The following is a 19,523-nucleotide window of genomic DNA, read 5'->3' on the forward strand; positions in this document are numbered from 1 at the left end:
CTTAAACTAATTTCAAGTTTCCTCACCAACCACTCTGTAATACAGACCATGATTTGTTTACATAGGTTCACTTTCTACTATCACTGACCAGAACTTTATAAAAAATTCAGACAACACTAAGTTGTGCAATGGTATCAGTTTCTTTAATCGCTCCAAAGACGCTTTATTAGTAGACGCGATTATATGATGTCAAATGGAAATAAGCAGGGGCAAAATGTTTATATTACTTATGTTCGCCCGGCTAAAACGTTAGAAAACGAGAAATAGAAAGATATGCCTATTGTGTTTACAATACATGGTATATAGAGTTTAATATCGTAGGACTATATTTACATATGGTATGGATTATGTATATGGAAGTAATTGGCCACGACGAACATCAGCTAACAATAACAGTAATTAAACCGAGATTTGAACTGAAATATATGTCGCGCGAGTAATCGTGTCCACCTAAATGCGCGATATGTAAGCCGAGAGAGGGGATTTCAGTAGTAGTGGGGGTCACACAGCCTCAGCTGCGGTGACGCACCGATCTAAACACAGCTAGAGCCACTAACCAACTGAAGCTGACACCCCTCTAGCGCGTGCTTCGGACGGGTCCATCTCATACGACCAAAATCAGTCCTTTGCGCAAATGCCAGCACTCTCGCGCGACCTATACCACACCAAATACTCTTTACTTCTGTTGTATTCAAGTTTACTTGGCTCCTGGACTCTACAGCAGCGAATTTGTCTCGGCTCGTTACGGCTTGGTTAATGCAACGGAACGGCAAAGCAGGTATTCACCGACCATAACAACATTCTGTGTGCTGGCGTTCATTCCATTGTTACACATGCATACTGCTCATTCTAGCTGACAACGGACAGAAGTTTTTAACTGTTGTATTAAGCACAACATGTACACACTGTTTCATATTACCACATATCTACCTCCTACCCCCCACTCCCGGTTAAGACGCCAAGATAAATGACGCGGATAACAAGCTTTGACGTACTTCTGTGCATTTACTATTATTGTTATCGTATGTCCCTACAGATGTTCACTCTTTTCGGATAAAGGTTGGTAGTGAAGTTCAGACATGCAGATCTGCTTTTAGTTATTTTATTTAACAGCTCTGCATCAATCGCTGAAGTTTTGTCGCAATGAATATGATATGGTTGGTGGTACTGAACCATAAATAAGAAAGGATGTATAAGAAAATCTCTGTAACTTCTATTATGGTATCTGACCAAAATATTTTATAATGGCTAAGGAAAACCACGATAATACTCATAATATACGGTTATGATTTCAATTCGAAAACAGAGCCTAAGCGTTACAAGTCAGACGCTTTACTGTTTTGCCAAGATTATTTATGTGATTAGATTTCGGAATCTTCTGACAGCAAATCCGACACACAAAAACAGAGCCACTTCTATGCCACCTCGTTTAATAATAATAAATCAACCGTATTTATAAAGAGACTGAATTAACATAAATATTAACAAACAAAGTGACAATGTGGAGCTTGGAGAAAGATTTCAATGATATGTGCTCAAAAGACATGACAATTGCGTGTCTAATAAAAGGATGAAAAATTAATTCGAAGAATGTGGAAGGATAAGATCCCTACTCTTGCATAGAGGGACAGAAGGAAATCAAGAAATACTTCTGTCCTGTTACCCTATCTCTGTGTCACGATTTTAACCTGTCACCTTTCCAGTACACTCGAGTTAACCATTTAATCCGGAAGAGGTTCAGAATTCTTTATGCAGATCTTATACATGATATGTTACGAATAGTTAACAGTTAATAAAAACTATTCTTTCTCGGATGAATACTTGTCTAAACATAAAGATGGCAGTCTTCTGAAATGATGTGCCGGATAGTGTAATAGATATCGACCGACGTTTCCTAGGATCTTAAGGCCTACATAATCACAACAACGAGTCCTGAAGATGGAAGCAGTAAGCCCCATTGAAACGTCGGACAATATCAACCAGACTACAAAGCGCAATATCCCTGTAGACAGTAATCTTAAAACTCGCCGTAAGAACCTGAAATATTACCTTGTTTTACGGTTATACCCGATTAAACAGAATATTAAAACATGTGTTATATAATTCAATATTGGTTCATAAAATGCATTACAGTGAACACATTACACACGTAGTAATGCCTATATACAACATGTATTTTTCTGAGCCTTATCAAAATGTGTTAAAGGCCTCAAAATATACAGTCAACATTTTATCAAATGAAAAAAAAAAATCATCTTATACACGGTAACAATTGTAAACAAAGTGTCATAATAAAAATTTCATCACAATCTGCAAGTTATTTAAAATATGAACGAGAAGTGGACAAAACTAAAATCTGCCAAAGGATTCAAAAACGTAAGTAAAAGTAAGTAAAATAAATTTGCTGAAGGGTTAAAATATACGTAAAACTGAGCAAAATCAAAACATGTCGAAGTACTGAAAACATACGTCAAAAGTGAATAGAATTTAAATACGACAATAAAGACAACGCAGAATTTAATAGAATCTAAAACCTGTCAAAGGTTAAAAATATATATGCAAAAGAGAAGAAAATATTTCGACTGAATATTAAAGTCCAGTCCAAGTCGGTTTCTTTGTTTTGGCGCTGTTACTTGGAGGCAGATGGACAGGCAGGAAGACAAAGATGGAGAAAATAATATATCTTTCGGATTTTTATTTATCTTCTCTTGTCCTTCCTTTTTTTAGAAATAAACCAGAAAAACCATTTGAACACAGCTGCTCTCGAAGAGAGATTGTATTCCGAATCGATTCAGATGAACGCGATCGATAAATCCCGACACAACATTAGCTACAGTGACATATCTGTTTCCATCTGCTGAGATTCGGAGCTCGAATAGCAGATCTCATCATTACAATAAGGAAAAGACGTAAGTTGATGAATTAGGAGTGTTTACAATTAATTCTCGCCATCAATCCACGTTGCGAATGAAAGCCAGGAAGAAAAAGGGCTAGCACAATGGTTGCGCTGCAGAGACAACGGTATACCCTAGGTGGGGGGTGGGGGTCATTATTCAACCTGCAGTAGGCAAAGACATCAATGGTAAGAATCACGAGACGAAGTTTTGAGAATTTGAGCATACAAATTTTAGAAAATAAACGCGTGCCTTGTATCTATGATAAACTTAATTCTTGTTATTCGTTCCATATTACGACGTACAAAACCTTTTATTTTATTATTTCATATATAATTTTTAACCATCAAGACCTTACCCACGCAGCAAGAAAAATCCACTTACTCTTATATAGTGTATTCTTAAGGCAGGAATAAATTTTACTATTGTTTATACAATAATAATTATTAATAATAAATGCGTTGTGTCAGATATAGTCCTGAGGGTATATAAAGAGTCGGTAAAGAATGAGGCAATAATTATACAAAACATGGTGATATTATCGGAAGGGAGCTGCTTTTCGGAGGAGCAAAATGCTTCAATCAGATTTCCTGTCTGTCGGACAAGATTCGAACTGAATACCCACTGAATGTGAAGTGTTGACATCGACTTCCTACATTCTTACTAATTCAATAAGTACGTAATTATCAGGTATCATGACACGAAATATCAACACCTCTAAAACGTCTGAAGGCTGTAAACCTGTCAGGGATTCCTAAATCCATTTAACTTTAAGACATTGCATTTCCTTACCCCTCAAATTCATCCCGGTTTTAGAATGGACGTGTCCGAAATCGATTCTCTTCCCTTCACTGCAAGTATCTCTCGTTTTACTATTAAGTCCTATACAACCATTTAATTTGGCATACACAATCGGCCATTTCGAAGACCAACGGTTTACTGGGAAGACAGCAGAGTAATAAAATAGCTCTTAGATACGTAAGCGTTGAGGGTGTAAGCTGGCTCGGTAAAGTGTTGGATTTTCGGATTCTGTTGCAAGAGAATTTGTTACTTGGCAACAGAAATTGCTTTGTACGAGAACAAAGCAAGCAAACAGAAGTATTAAAATGACTGTCACCTGGGATGTAGCACTATGTACCCTATAGTCTGGTAGACACTGACAGAAATTTCAGACCAGCTTACTGCCTCCATCGCCACACTGATTATGGAGGCAGTAAGCACCTCTGAAACGTTGAACGTATTTACCAGATTACATCGTACTACAAACCAGAAGACAGCTGTCGTCATACTCATCGCTGTAATAACCTGAAATCTCACAGATTATTATTATCATCTGTGACTCTACTCTCCTTGAGGGACCTTGGCCGCCTCACACATGTAAGGTTTTTAAATCTTTTTTAACGTTTGGTAGGACTCCTTCGGAAGATCAGATCTCACTGAATAATAGTCGTTAATTGTGACGTAAAGCGACGAGTTGAGTACCCTCATTTCACACGTATCACACAATACGTCTGGTAGCCACATGAATAGACATACTGCTTCAAAGTTTTTGATGGACGCATTTACAAGTTCTTCTTGATAACCGTTGACGTAATTACTTATACTTCACAGATCCTGTAATTAACTAAAGAATTCGAGTGAAAATTTTAATGTGAAGTATTTCACGCGTGTTTGAAGTTCAGTAGAACTGCTGGTTTAATTTTGTCATAAAACGGAGGGTGTTCATTCACATCATCAAAATATCTTCTGTGGCAGTATTAATTTTTGAATGGCGTTTTGAGACAGATGTTGCAAAATACAGAAAATACATGCAATGTTTCATAATTAAGTACGCTCATTGGAGAGTTATTGAGACAGGTAACGAGTATAAAAATATTTATACGAATCACATTGCGAAAATATGGGTAAGTGGATTTTGGTTCCTTGAGATATGTCTGCGGAGATTCGTATAATGAATTTTTAACTTTTCAAGTCATTCAAACATCGAGTGTACGTAGCGAGAATAACAGTATCGATTAACATTTTCTTTATAGAACAGGTTTCGTAATTAAGTTATATATAAAGTTATGTAATATGTAGCTACGATAAGGATATAGATAATACATTTATCAATTTTATTTTTATGTGGAATAATACACATGGCGGTACCAGCAAGGAATAGACAAGACACAAAAATTACATAAAAAGTTTAGAGATAAAGAGACTCAGAAAGACTGGTAAGCTCTGCAAGACAAATATAACAACAAAGATGGAGCAGTTATAATTATGCAAAAAAATTACCAAATAGTTTAATGAAGAAATTGTGATAATTTTAGTTGAAATAAACGAAAATAATATGAATAATGAATGGAAGAAACAAGACAGCCAAAAGAAGTTTTGAATTACTAACGAAAAGGGAGGATGGATCGGCGAAGTCGAATAAGACAGAATCCAGAATAGGTGACTGAACAGTCCTTAATTAAAGATGAAATTATAATTAATTTACTAAAGCCAAATGAAAATTCGTTCAGTTGTTACCAAATATGAAATGAGGGAAAGAGGAAAAATATATTCAGAGATCACAATATCTCCTGAAAACATGTTAAATAAAATTACTTCGTAGATAATTTTTGTGCTCAAGGTTTAAGAATGCAGAAAGTTAATATAAACTTACGTTGAATATTACTTCCATTTAAGTAAATCTTGACTGAAACTACCAAAATAAACAACTTGCTTAAAAGTCATACTTTTGTTCCATTGTAAGCATTTTTTTAGTAATGTGAAAACTTGCTTGGTTTCTCACCAAAGATCGTGTTTGAGAATGAAAGCTGTTTGAAAATAGGATGGTAAAATAATTTAAGGTTCAATCTATGATAAAGGAACTAGCAGGAAAATTGAGAATATTACGTAATGAAAAGCTTCATAATATGTCATCTACGCTATATACAATCGTGTGTATATTGATAGCAAATCCTGAAAATGGCTGCTATCCGAAATATTTGTTGAATGTTTGAGCACTGACAACTTTACAATGTCAGAAACAGAATTTTTCTTCTAAACTTTGAATGGCATTCGAGCAGAGATGTTGAGAATGTTTCACTGTATTGTTCAACGCGGATTTAACGAAACAATATGCTCATACTGTGGGTTCCTGGAGCCCAAGCTGGGAGTCACGGTATTGCCTGTTAAATTGCGTAGCAGTGGGATTTGCCAGCAGGTGTTGTAATTATCACTGGCATTCAATGGATTCCCTCTTCATTGTTCACGAAGATTACAGTAGGCGTGACGTCACGGGGAGAGTAGTTAATGGATTCTCACGCCAGGAGGGGCTAGTTACCGCCCGCCACTTATCGGTGATGATATTAATTCCGCAGACGTGATCTACCCAGTGTGTGAAATGACGAGGCTTTTGAAGATACCGGCTTGCTGAGCGTAACAGTAATATTTTCATATCTGCCACCTGTAGGCTGCACATTCTCTTGTCATGGAAGTGCCCATAACTTATCAACTGTAGAAACTTATTTCTGTTTATAAGTCTCTACGTCTCTGTCTCTGTCTATCCGTCTATCTGTCGATCTGTCTATCTCTCTCTGAGCCGTTGCTTACTGAGAACTGCGAACGCGAAAGGCTCAATTGGTTTGAAGAAGAAGCTTCACATGAGGAGGTATGTAACTTTATAAAGTCACTCATTAAATTATGAACGCTGCAAATACTAGGATTTTAAATAAAAACTTCTTCCTGCCCTACAGCTTAAGCGACACAATCTGTTCTCACAACCGAGTCACATTACACCCGTTAAATACGAGACGCCACTACCAAAAGTGAGGTTAATATAATTAATTTGAGGAGTGTTGATGCATTTCCGGTCGATAATAATCGATTAAAAATTTTTAAACGACTAAATAGTAACGAAATTATATTGGTTTGTTTACACGGACACACTATTTGTGCTTGAACTGGCAATCTTGATGAACGTTCAGAGTACATAGATCGATATACACACGCAAGTTTAATTTATTCTCTTAGGTAAACGATTGGCGAGATATACCTAGAAATGCATTTATGGCCTACATTGTAGGCGGCCTAATACAATTTAATGTGAATGAAACTCTCTGATGTCTAAAAAACTCAAATACTCAAAAAAAATTGTGTTCTGAAAATTAATAAGAACAACCAAAAGTCCTCAACAATTATTGCATGGGACTATTGTCATTAATTGTTATGGACATAGTCCTTCCTGATACAAAAATGGCTGTATAAAATCAGTTGGGTAGTTGTGGCAATTGGCAAGAAACTTCCCGACTACCGACAAGAGCTGCATGACTCACACCCAAGTGCTCCATAAGAACAATTGAATTGAATTACTTTTTATAACAGGATCGCTTTGTTTCCTCTGCATTTAATTCTAATCCGTCTTCCTTACCAGTACCTTCCTGAGGCTTCTGTAGTATTTTTTCAACAATTTTACATAATCAACATACGTACGATATGCCGAGATTAATCTAAATCGGTCCAGTAATTTGAGAATGTCACTTGCGGACAAATTCACAGACGGAAGGTCGTAAATAAAGACGAATTTCTTAATCATCGATGTAACCATGTTACCCCTGACCATTCTGACGTCACCCATACTATTCGCAAAGTTCAAAGATCATGTTTTGACGGCACAACCACCAACCAATTCTACATAAATACTTATAAGGGAACATTCATTAACTGGGAATAAAACAACAATAAGGACTGAATCACGCTGCTAAAGAGTGGGTAAAGTGTGCTTCTTCCCCGTTTAAAATCGGTCAAAGCGTAGATCCGGTCACTACTTTAATTCAGTGTTATTCCAGGTCCACATATTCTTCCACAGCGAGGTGCTTACACCGAGGTACAAGGCACACTACGTGTAGACCACGTACAAATATACAGGTTACAGTCAGGCTTATGCAATATCCATATTATGAAATTTATACATTCGCATAATACACGCTTTGACTCGTAATTTAGAACAAGTTACGGCCATTTTATTTCGAATTTATGACACTTCTCTCATAACAGTCAAAGGACACAGACAGGTATACAGAAGGTTTGTTTTCACGAGAAGAAAAGGAACTATTAATTTCAGCAGAAATAAGTTTTCGTAAGATGAAAACCTTACAGTAGCACTTAATTATATTTGTATTTATACTTTCCCCTCTTACTTATTACGCGCCCCAGCACTCAGCCCAACACGCATACGGTCTGAGGAAGAATAATTACCTTGGTGTCTCTTTCATTAGCAACAAAATCACATGTAAAACGTAGCATATTCCTTCTTACTTCAACTCCATTTCCCTCTCTTGTCTTTCCTCTCTTGTAACAAAAGAAGTCTCTCATTAATTTCCAGGACGAACACCCTGCCACACAGCGGCGGTGTATTGAATTAAAACAAGTCTTCCCAATCTTCATTTATTATGTGTTTCTCTCTTTCTCGGGAGGAGGGGTTTGTTCCAAAAGGAACTTTGCGATACTGGAGAATGTCCTGACGTCAGGATGTGGTCACATGATTAAAATGTTCTAAAGGATGGGTACAGAATTTGCTTATGGTGTCTAAGGAACAGAGGGAATTATGCAACCGGAAATGGTTCGTATAATACTACGTGTCAATCATTTTTCTAAACCAATTTCATATGTGTATACAGTCAGCCATTTTCAGACTCACCTCCGTGAAAACCTCAGACCTTACTTACTACAGATTACGTCTTCTGTAATGTGACATGACACATTTATTTATTAGGTCTGTTGATTACAATGGTGAACATGTCTTCCTGGTCGCATGTGCACTTCTAAATACATTTGCATTTGTTTTAACATGTTTCACACGCTCTACTTTCATTCTGAACTATACTATCTTTCATCTTTGCCACCCCCGTAATTTATAATTATTAATCCTCATATTTCATCACTGACATTTACCATTTCTATTTATATGCTCTTAAATATAAACCAACATTTTGCAGTTTGGCATTATATTCACTTGTAGCTGTCCTGTTTATTCAAATTTCTGACTCAATACTTGTGAGTCTTTTGCCTACAAGCACCTCTGCCTAACTTCTTATTTCCTCAGTGTGTGACTCTAGCCTTCTTCTTTATCACACTTAGGACACGTTCCCCGATTTGTATTAACCTTAACATTCTTCAATGCCCAGACGCCCATTTTCCGCCATCCCATACCTCTTCTAGCCCCTTGGGGGAATTATTCTACGTATTAATTTTACCATTTACTCTTAAATTCATTGTTAAATAACAGCGATCTTTTCTCTCTCTTACCTGCTTTTTTGCTTACTTCTCTCCATACATTTATATTATTCTATTCTCCATTTATCCACACTTCAGAACACATACTAAAGTCTTCCCAATTTCCGTTTTATTTTATTTAATCATTTTGTTTCCTTTTCAAGCTTTATTGTTTAAAGAATCTACCAATAAGCTCATCTGATCCATTTCCCACAATCCTGTAACGTGTCTACCCAGAATTAATTTTAACCAACAAGTCCTTCAGACATTTTAAAGGACTCCTTGGACAGGGACTGGTCCTACTCAAGGCCTTTACTTAAAACACAACACCATAAATTCCTGCCTCACAAGGAGAGAAGCTAATAATATCACAGCTGGTAAAAAATCATCGTATTTTATAAAACCTGCATGTTCTTAACCGTGTCCACTACAGCCCACCACTGGTCCAGTTCTATGAGAAATGCCAATTTTAATGTTAACCTACCACATATGAGCAGGTTTTCAAAGTGGTTCCTTCCCCAAAAATTATCATGCAAAATTCTCTAGGTTTTCCCATGTCTTTTATCCTTAGATTTTAACGCCCTGATCATAATATTTGGCAAAAAAACGGCTAATTAAATAAGCTCCATATTATTCAGTTTTTTCCAGCCTCATATTACTTCCTTTTTCTCGGATAAAATTACTTTCGTTAGTACCCCGTTCTCAAAGACCTTCAACCAACGTCGATTCGACACTTCACCCGCCTGTTCTGTGAATCGATGAACCAGGTTCCACACCCACAGAAAACAGAAGTTAAAAAATTTGTCTGTGTATATTATAATCTTTACGCGTAAAATATTGTTTTTATAAACTTTTTAATTAAGACGCCCATACATTCACCACTGAACCCTAACAGTGAAAGGAGCAAATTTATTAGCAAGCCTTACTTACAAAAATGAAAAATGAATACTCGAGTTAATTTGTATAATATTTTGACTGAAAGCAGAGGTTTGTTCCTTTAGTCACAAACGCACATTTTCTACCCTGTTCTGCTTCATAATTTGTAACACAATATGACCATTTGTTAGCACAATCTGTGTTTCAGAATCAAGAACAATTGCCTCAATAATGCTTAGTTTTTAATACGAGCGAAATGGTCAATCTATTGTATAAAATACGTGTGACGAGACGCTATTACACTTACTCAATACCAGTGAACTGAATTTATATTTATTATATATTCCCTTACAAGGCAACGTACATATCATAATTAATACACAACAGATCAATCTTTTACATAAACCAGAAATATTTTCAAAATTTAATGGGCGCTAAGAGTATAATTAAATGACGCTTTCACTGGGTTTGAAATTAAAATAAAAAACATTTAAATCAGATAAAATCGTAGAAGTTTATAAATTCCGTCATTTATGACTACAAATTTGTACTCGCCAGTCACGTGTTCTCACATCACAGAAAGGTAGACGAGTATCTGTTGATTCTTGTCCGTTCGTTTATATGTATATTAAAACATATATATTAAATATTGTTGATACTGTAATCCGTATGATGAGCCTATGTAGAGAAAGTGTAAAATAAATGTATAAAGAACAAATATTTGTGTACTGCTTAAGCCGATGGGTGTTTTTAATGCAGCTGACGTTGACAGTGTCGGACATTGTAGTGAATGTGAATCATGGTGAAATTACAATTAGGAGACAGACAGTGTGTACCGTGCGGGATATTATGTTTAATTTACTATACTATTTCTCATAAAATACATCTTAGCGTCCATCGTGTTGAAGATTTCTGTCTTCTGGGTTATTGCGCTGTGTAGTCTGGTCGATGTTAACCAACGTTTCAGAGGTCATACTGCCTCTGTCATCAGGGCGATTCATCGCCCTGATGACAGAGGCAGTATGACCTCTGAAACGTTGGCTAACATCGACCAGACTACACAGCGCGACAACCCAGAAGACAGAAATCTTCATACTAAGAATCGCCCTGATGACGGAGGCAGTATGACCTCTGAAACGTTGGTTAACATCGACCAGACTACACAGCGCAACAACCCAGAAGACAGAAATCTTCATACTCACCGCTGTGAGAACCTCAAGTCGTCCATCGTGTTGTTTGGACCACCGTTGAAATTCACTTTACTCATTTTATGTCTTCCACATCGGTCGCTATGACTAAAATATGAAATTTTAATTCTTAATCATTACATTAGTTTCGTTTGTTTTTGATTTTCTATTAAACCACGTATTCTACTCGTTTCCAGCATTTTGCAAACAAAAAGCTGAACTTCATAATAGAAAACTTAATAAATTACCTTTCCTGTTTTGCATTGTCTTATCGTGCGGTAAACTGTTTTAAACTCTATTAATTTCTAATTTCAAACACACTTCACACACACGCGCTCCTGGCTTAGTTCTATAATTGCGAAGTAAACCCCAGTGCGCCCTCAGCCGATTTACTCGCGTACAGTCTGGAATGTTAATGGAATGCGGGCTGTGTTAGTACGTACAGCAGCGATCATACTTTTAGCTTCTAGTAAATTAAAACCTGTCCCTTGTATTCTGCCCAGTACACAAATGCCCATGCAGTTCACTGGCCAACTAGACGGACATTTTGTTCTGGTGACAGTGCAGCTGGCGTTTTCCATCAGAAAAGGATATTAAAAGACGATCTTGACACATACAAAATGTAAAGGATTAATTCTGTTTATTAATCAGCCTTCCACTCTGTAAATATTTGCATCTGATAAACAGAGAGTGAGATAAATGTCGAGGAAATTATTAAATCAGGTGGAGGCTGTAATTTTTATTCACCGAATATTGTCAAGGTGATTACATACGCCTAATGAATGTTGTAAACGTGGCAAGTAGCACAAAATGGAGAAATTATCAGCGCATATAAGCTACCAGTATCTAGTTTTGTCAAAGAATTATCCGTTTTTTATAGAAAACTAACTTCCATTACCATTTTCATCAGAGTCTGCCACTGGGACATGTTATGAAGAAGTTTACTCCTGTTAATTTAATTTCTTTAACAATCACTTTAATATTATTCCATAGCATAAATCAGTTTCCTTAATAATCTCTTCACGATTACTGATTTCAATTTTGTTAACTTACGTAATTCCCATCTCATCAATGCGCTCTACATGCCCAGCCCACAGCACCGTCCCTCATTTTATCTACGTAACAGTACAGTGTAAGTAATGGTGCTCATATAATTTTATACAGATTTCAAAAAATACATCTGAAATATATATTATTCATTTCGTCCATTTTTCTCGCCACCGCTAAAAATGGAATATTTACATGCCAGCAACAGCAACATTTCCAATTTATCTATATATAACTTCAACGAATTAAAAGAAGTAAGAAATGCACGTGAAATAAACGCGGGTGTTCGTCAGAATATGACCTTTGACCAATGCGAATTGCGCTAACCTTAGGTGAGTGTTACCTGCGGTCAATCGTATTTCCGTAGAGGCATCCGGAGTCTCTCTTTATGGGTGATGACGGCATATCGGGTTTCCTCAACAAACTTACAGGTGGCTGGGGATTCACCAGGTCTCGAGCTGTTACACTCAGACGGGGTGAAATTAATAGGCGCAATTTTGCCAAGTTCCGTGATTTATTTTGTTCAGCAATGTAAATCGAAGGAGCGTTTCTTATGGTATGTCGACAACACGAAAAAATGTTACATAACAACTGTAAACATGTTGATAATGCCAAACCAGACAAACTCCCAAACGGTAAAATGAATTAGTTCAGTAGTTTTGTTCACAAACCATAGAAAAAACTCCACGCCCCTTGGTTTCAATGTTGTTAAACTGTAACAATAACAAGATGTCTGACTTTAAATTCAGTTATTTTGTTCATCACGTCATTTACTTCACTTACAAATGCAAATTTGGTTCGAAAAATTATTTCTCACGTCTTCCTAGAATCTTTCGTCATAAATGTACGAAAATCAAAAACTATGAATTATGACGTTTTCAGAACAGAATATAAATCATTTGGGTATAAATTCTGTTTCGGTGTAGAGAAGCAAAGCTTCTTTGGGGAAAGACAAAAGCTGTCACACAAAACTTCATTTATTAGAAGGTACAGGACATCACACAAATGGACAGGCTAGTTATTAATCAAAACTGGCCACCGAAGTTTACGTCAGATATTACAATCGATCTATTTATGCAATTATAATCGAGACGTTTAGCAAGCATATAAATTTATGGATTCATTTCTTTATTTGAAGTCGACTCTACTCGTACAGTAATATTTAACTACACCCTAACTCTTAATATTCCTATAAAAATGTCTGTACTTAAAATTAAAATCTAGAATTTAAGAAATTTGGCTGTGATGAAACTAAGTAATGGAATGAACTCAATCCAGACATAATGGTTATACTGCAATGTCTCTGTCACCAGAACCTCATTTGTACAAACGAGGCTCACCACGCAAAATGCTTGTTCTCATTAAGCTAGGGCAGGCTTTATACTTCATTATTTACGCATCCCGTACCGTACACATTAGATAAAAGTTCAATATACAGATATAATTTCTGAATGAAACGTCTTTAAACGTTTTAAAGAAGACTGCTCAGACAGTTTTCGATCGAAGCACCAGTTATTTTAAATCTATAATTCCAACAACGACCTTTAATATATAAAATATATGACAAGCGGACATTAAAGGAAATAAAAATTTCAAATCGTTCCGTAGCGTTGAAATATCAATGAAAATTGCTTTTACGCTTACGTCCGTCCGTATGCATATGAATACGATCAAAAGGAAGAAGGTGAATAACGCAGTTGTTAGAACGTAGAAACTTCTAATGTACTCGTATGATAGGCCATGTCCCGGGATTTATCTTAAAAGAATGAATGGATCAGCTACCGGGTACCACAAAATAAACTATGGAACAAAAATCTCCAGTCACTTGTGTGGTTTTCAGTATCCTTGAATGGTTTCTCATGACTCGTTTACTTCTCACAAATTTTATTTAAATAATATTTATATTTCAAAAATATTAGTACCATTAAAGTTATCACTTTCCGTGTTAGAAAAAAATATTATATTTACGGTTTATTCCTTGTAAATGTTATTTTAATGATATAATTTCATAATAAAAATTTTACCTTTGGAATTGTACTCCTATTTTTTTCTGCTCCTGTCTCTGGTGTTCTCTTTCATTTGCCTCAGCGTTTTAATTATCCATCCGAGCACTGAGGTACTCTTTGAATAAAAGCCTGAAAAATTCGGCACAGAAAAGTTTATTCAGCAAACGCGATGCTATAAAATTCTCTTTGACCTTTCACACCACGGGTATTGTAATCCAAAGTATACATGACCGATCAAAAGACTGAAATGAAAGTCACTACATTTCTTTGGATAAAGAAATACGAAAGCAAAAGAGAAATGGGTATAGTATCAATACAATTCAACGGCTTATTGCAAAGTTCTATCGCGTTATTCCTTCCTGAGAGAAATTATTTATTTATGACTTCCGGCATTTTAGTTACAAGGAACAAGTTATGAATAACTGAGGATTCAGTTACATAACGTTCGTATATTATACCTTGCAGAATACAGAATAATGCACACAGCTTGTTTATTTATTGATACACTCATATTCGAAACACTACTTCGTAAATCAAAAGTACTCAAAGAGTAATTTTTCATATTTTAGAGACATTCGCTTGTGATCTCTGTCGCTGTTGAGCGAAGTGAAGCCTGACGAATCTCACTCGCAGATTATCTTATGTCTCAGAGTGTGAGGCAACAGATAACCGTGCAGAATAATCAACGCAGGACATGATCGTAATCGAGCACGAATACTATCGTCTTAATCCTATATCACCAGAAGACTGGAGGTTTAAAGTACACTGAAAGTTCTGGCTAGCTTTCACTTGCGAACAAAGTAATTAAACATCGGATTCCAACAAACAGATTTGTCTTCGCAAGGTAAATAACTTTAAAGCTGTTAGCTGACACGTAATTGGTGGTTCAGAACAGTAATCGTGTTCTGTTATTTCCTAATCTGTGAACATTTCATTTAGAGCAACCAATAGTCTGGAAAAAAAGAAAAATGACGAAGATTTCGGAGTATGTGTGTGTGTGTATATGTGTGTGTATATGTATATATATATATATGTATATGTATATATATATATATATATATTCCTTCTACCGGACCTAGAATTCAGCCATCCATCTCAGTGATACGTAATCATGAAACGAAATACATTAGCATAAAAATATCACGCAGAACTTGAGTCAACCTATCCATACGTTCAGGTCCGAAACAAAGGAACATAGCCTTGTTAAATTTGGTATTCGTATTTGCACCAGTATTAGTCAGAAAATTATATTTTTTTGTATCGATATAAAATGATCCTGATTTTATATTAAGCTCAATTTGTGCCTAATACCCTGAAAAAGAATTATTGTACAAAATAATATAACAGCAACATGCAATATATCTCATTAACATCTATAAGATTTGTTTCAAACAACTTTGAGTATTTCACTAAATTAACGAAATGCATGTATGTAGATGATAGCTGTCTTGTGAGTTGTAGTGCAGTGTACTCTGGCCTTGCTATTCCTACATCATCGTCCTGATTATTCAAGCAACAAAGACCTCTAAAACGTCAGTAAATATCTACCAGACTACGCAGCGTTACAACCCAGAACACAGCAATATTCAGACTCAACGCCGTCAAAACCTCAAACCCTAGCGAAAGACGTGCAGAAGAATTCAGGATGTTTATTATCGCAGGACGAGATGAAATATGTGAAAATAATGTAGTAAACACTTTATATCAGGTATGAACAAAACTTTCCAGACATGAGGTTACTTTTGCAATCTTTTAAAATTCACAAATCGATAGGTTAAATACACGAGTAAAATTTATCGGAAAGTAATGGTAATTTATTAAAAGTGTTACTAGGCCGATTCTATTAGAAGACGTTTGGAAGCAATTAATAGGTTTAAAAATTTAACCACGGATAGGATATTGAGACTATTGATAATACTAAAACAAAAATGCGGATATGCAAAAACGAGAAAAATGAAACACGCATAACTAAAGTCACTTACATTACAAAAGAACCACGTAGACCGCTCAAAACACTTTGACTGTCTTTGTTTTATGTCACATTCAGATTTAGAAAAAGCTTTGTTAAAAGGTACTTTACAGTTATTTATATGAAATATTTGTTGTATCTAAACACACGGTAAAAGTCATGTATCTACACATGATTTACTTTGTCAACAATATAATTTGAAATTCCATTAAACTATAATTTTGACGCATATTGTAGCAACAAGGATTCAGCATAAAATGGGCAAATTAAAAGAACTTATAAAAATTGTATCTGCAGCAGTCGTTTACGTAAATGCAGGTTTTTAAACAATGCATTTGGAACATACGCGTAATCCACTGGAAGCGTACAGTTCCCAAAGAAAATACCACCATCACTACAACAAATATATAAAACACTATAGTCATCAAATTGTATGTTTCAAGGTCATAACAAAATCGTACAACGTTGCAAGGAGAACAGCGTAGCAAAGGCGAGTGAAGACAGCTCAGACGTTACAGCGTAGTGAACCTATCAGTGGTGTGCTGTTGACTTAGAGCTGTGTGGTGGAAGGTGAACTTTTTCCGTGGCTTTAAGCATTCAGATTTGTAATCACAGTAGTTGTCCATTTAAAATGGCATCTCAATGCATAAAACTGTTATTCCAGAAACCGTTATACAGAAATGATCAACCATAGGAACGCTAGTTTAAGAGAACCTATTTATGCTGTTAACACTCCGTACTAAATAATTCCTGTATCGTACAACTGTTTTTTACAACTCTCGTGAAGTTCACTCAAAGTAATTTCATTTCTTGCTCGGTCTGTCAAAGGCAAAGTATAAATTCAAGAAATGTTGGTGTTACTTAGCCCATTAAACGAATGTTATAAAGAAACCTCTAAACCATGCTGGGTAATTAAGGATTGTGTTACTTAGCAGCAAAGCGGAATGTGTTGTTCAAGTGTGCACTTTGTACAATTAGAATCTCAGAATTCATATATAAGTTAGTACACATAAATTTAATAACTACAGCCTTTAATACACTACAGAAATAACTACTAGTCCATACATAATACTTACTGACGCATTAGTGTGTAAAGATATGTATATGTTTGTGTCCATTATTTTATTCAAATTAGAGAAAACAGGTTTATCAAAAATTAAACTGAGTTAACATCGGATTACTAACAGTCAAAATCAAACTCAAACCTAGCTATGTCAGATGCAAGCAGTAATTCAGAAATTTAATTAGAATAATCGTAATATCAATTCTTAAGCCGACTTTCTTCTTATTATTATTCTTTTTCTGTATTTTAATGTCACATAGTTCAGGCTCAGCCCGGTGCTTATTAGGTCTACCAATATCCCCTCTTCCTTGTTATCTTAAAATGAGAATTTTAAATATATTCTGATAAGCTTAACGTTCCTCTGATATTCTGAGAATTTGTCCGTGTGAAATTACGTTCGTTGTTAAAATAAATACGTAAAGGTAATCTGAAATATTATATTCCACTCTGTCAAAACCGGTTCATCATTTGCAGTTACACATTGTCGGGTACTGGAACTGGCAAGACGAAAGAAAGTAAAAAAAATTTAAATACACACAATATTAAATTGGTAATATTAGTTCATTATAGGTTTACGGTCGAATTGGCCGTATATCTGAAAATATCATGGTTAAATATGGGATTGAATTTGACGATTTTCAAGTTAGAATAAATCACAACTGCCTTGGGTGTATGAAAAAATCGCGCCTTAAATGTTTCATTAGCATAATTGACAATCATTCCAAAATTCAATATCGTCTCTATTATTTATATAACGGGGCTTGCTTAACTTCAGTGTTTACTTAGTGTTCAATGGTATTACACTGCGTTCATTTTGGTAAGAATTTATTACATAAATAGTGTTAAATATTACAGGTATAGATGCTGCCTAAGTTCTTTCTGTACAAATGATTTGGGGTGTGTGCATATCAATTGGAACAGCACGTTGAACAGCCAGTTGACTCGTGAGGAAAACATTCTTTCGTGAGTTCTGTGACTTGTAACAGTAATTTTTTGTGAAGTCACAGTTATCAGGTAAGAGTTTATTTGTTCGCGAGGCCTGGTGACTGGTGTGTGTACAATATAATGTTATATTATATTTTAATGTAGTAGGCAGACAGACAGTAACATTGCTACCACGTGTTTCAAAAGGAATGGGAGGAGAGGGGAATTTGTTTTGACAGCCTCTCATCTTAGTTGGAATATCCTGGAATTATTAATGGTATTTTGAGAAAGCTACAGAAGTTAGCGGCCGTGGCCTATTTTACTGTTTTATCCTGATATTTACTCAAGTACTGAGGACACTGCAGAAACCCTCAATCAGGACAGTCGAAAATTTCAGAATAAATGTCACACGTGGGGAACAATATTTCACAAGAAATTACAACAAGATTTGGAGAAAACTAAGTTCTTACTATAATAAAACTTGTATTATAATTTACGCACAAAAAACGATGTCGGAACAGTACATAAATTCTTATTTATTGCTAGATTCTTTCCTCTGTCACTACACCCATGTATTCTTTGAACTAAACAACTTTCTGTTTTAAAATATAATACCGCATCTGACAACAAATAATTGGAAAGTGAAAAGCCTAGAAAGACAAGTATTCTACGTAGAAAGGATGAAGATGTGGGGATTGGGAAGGGTGGGGCTTATACAAAGCTTTTCCACTGGTGTGACAAACCACTTGACAGTAGCTTCATTAGCGAGACGAGAGTCAACTTGATAAGCGTTTTGAGTTCGCGGTTACCATAGCAACTAAGGAACACCCCGCGTCTACGCCATTGCATTGTCTTGGTCTGTTTCTGCTGACAAGAACTACGACACGATCCATTGGACATTAATGAGAAATTATTCACCGCTATAATAAAATATAAGTTTGTCTCGGTCTCTTTAGGTTGGTAAGAATTATTACATGAGAGTTGAACAGTAACGATAAAGTGTTCACAGCTGTCACCAAAAGTAAAGTTATTTGGTATTTTTAGATTGGCAAGAATGATGATGTGGCAATATAGTTTGTTATTAAATATTGATTTTTTAAACGTATCTCATTTTGATGAAATAATTGAAATATTTTAAAAATTGCGAATGGATTTCAATAATAAATCATCCCAGTTTATATTCTGTTGTTAACTCATCTACTTACAGTTTAAAACGAATAATATATTGAAAGGCGTAACTTACTTTTAACATTTGGCATCGTATTTTAATACAAGACAACGCTATAATTTATTCTACTGCTCGTAACAATG

At 35.5% G+C, this 19,523-nt stretch overlaps 1 protein-coding gene across 2 annotated transcripts in view; it reads right to left on the bottom strand.

The window, feature by feature from the left end:
* Positions 1-19,523, bottom strand: part of LOC110828737 (uncharacterized) — a 188,457-nt gene that overhangs the window by 32,383 nt on the left and 136,551 nt on the right. Inside the window, exons 5-6 of one of the 2 annotated variants that reach the window (XM_022061720.2) lie at positions 14,275-14,385; positions 12,940-12,963 (exon numbers count right to left, since the gene is read on the bottom strand). The exons of the other annotated variant lie outside the window; for it this stretch is intronic. Coding sequence (XP_021917412.1) covers positions 14,291-14,385 — 95 coding nt within the window. The 3' untranslated portion in view covers positions 12,940-12,963; positions 14,275-14,290. Of the gene's footprint in view, positions 1-12,939; positions 12,964-14,274; positions 14,386-19,523 lie in introns of those variants that run through there. 2 annotated transcript variants of the gene reach the window in all.

This window comes from Zootermopsis nevadensis, unplaced genomic scaffold (assembly GCF_977971745.1).
Source record: "Zootermopsis nevadensis isolate Lab colony 2312 unplaced genomic scaffold, Znev_1.0 Znev_ptg000029l, whole genome shotgun sequence".
NCBI classification, from domain to species: Eukaryota; Metazoa; Arthropoda; class Insecta; order Blattodea; family Termopsidae; genus Zootermopsis; species Zootermopsis nevadensis.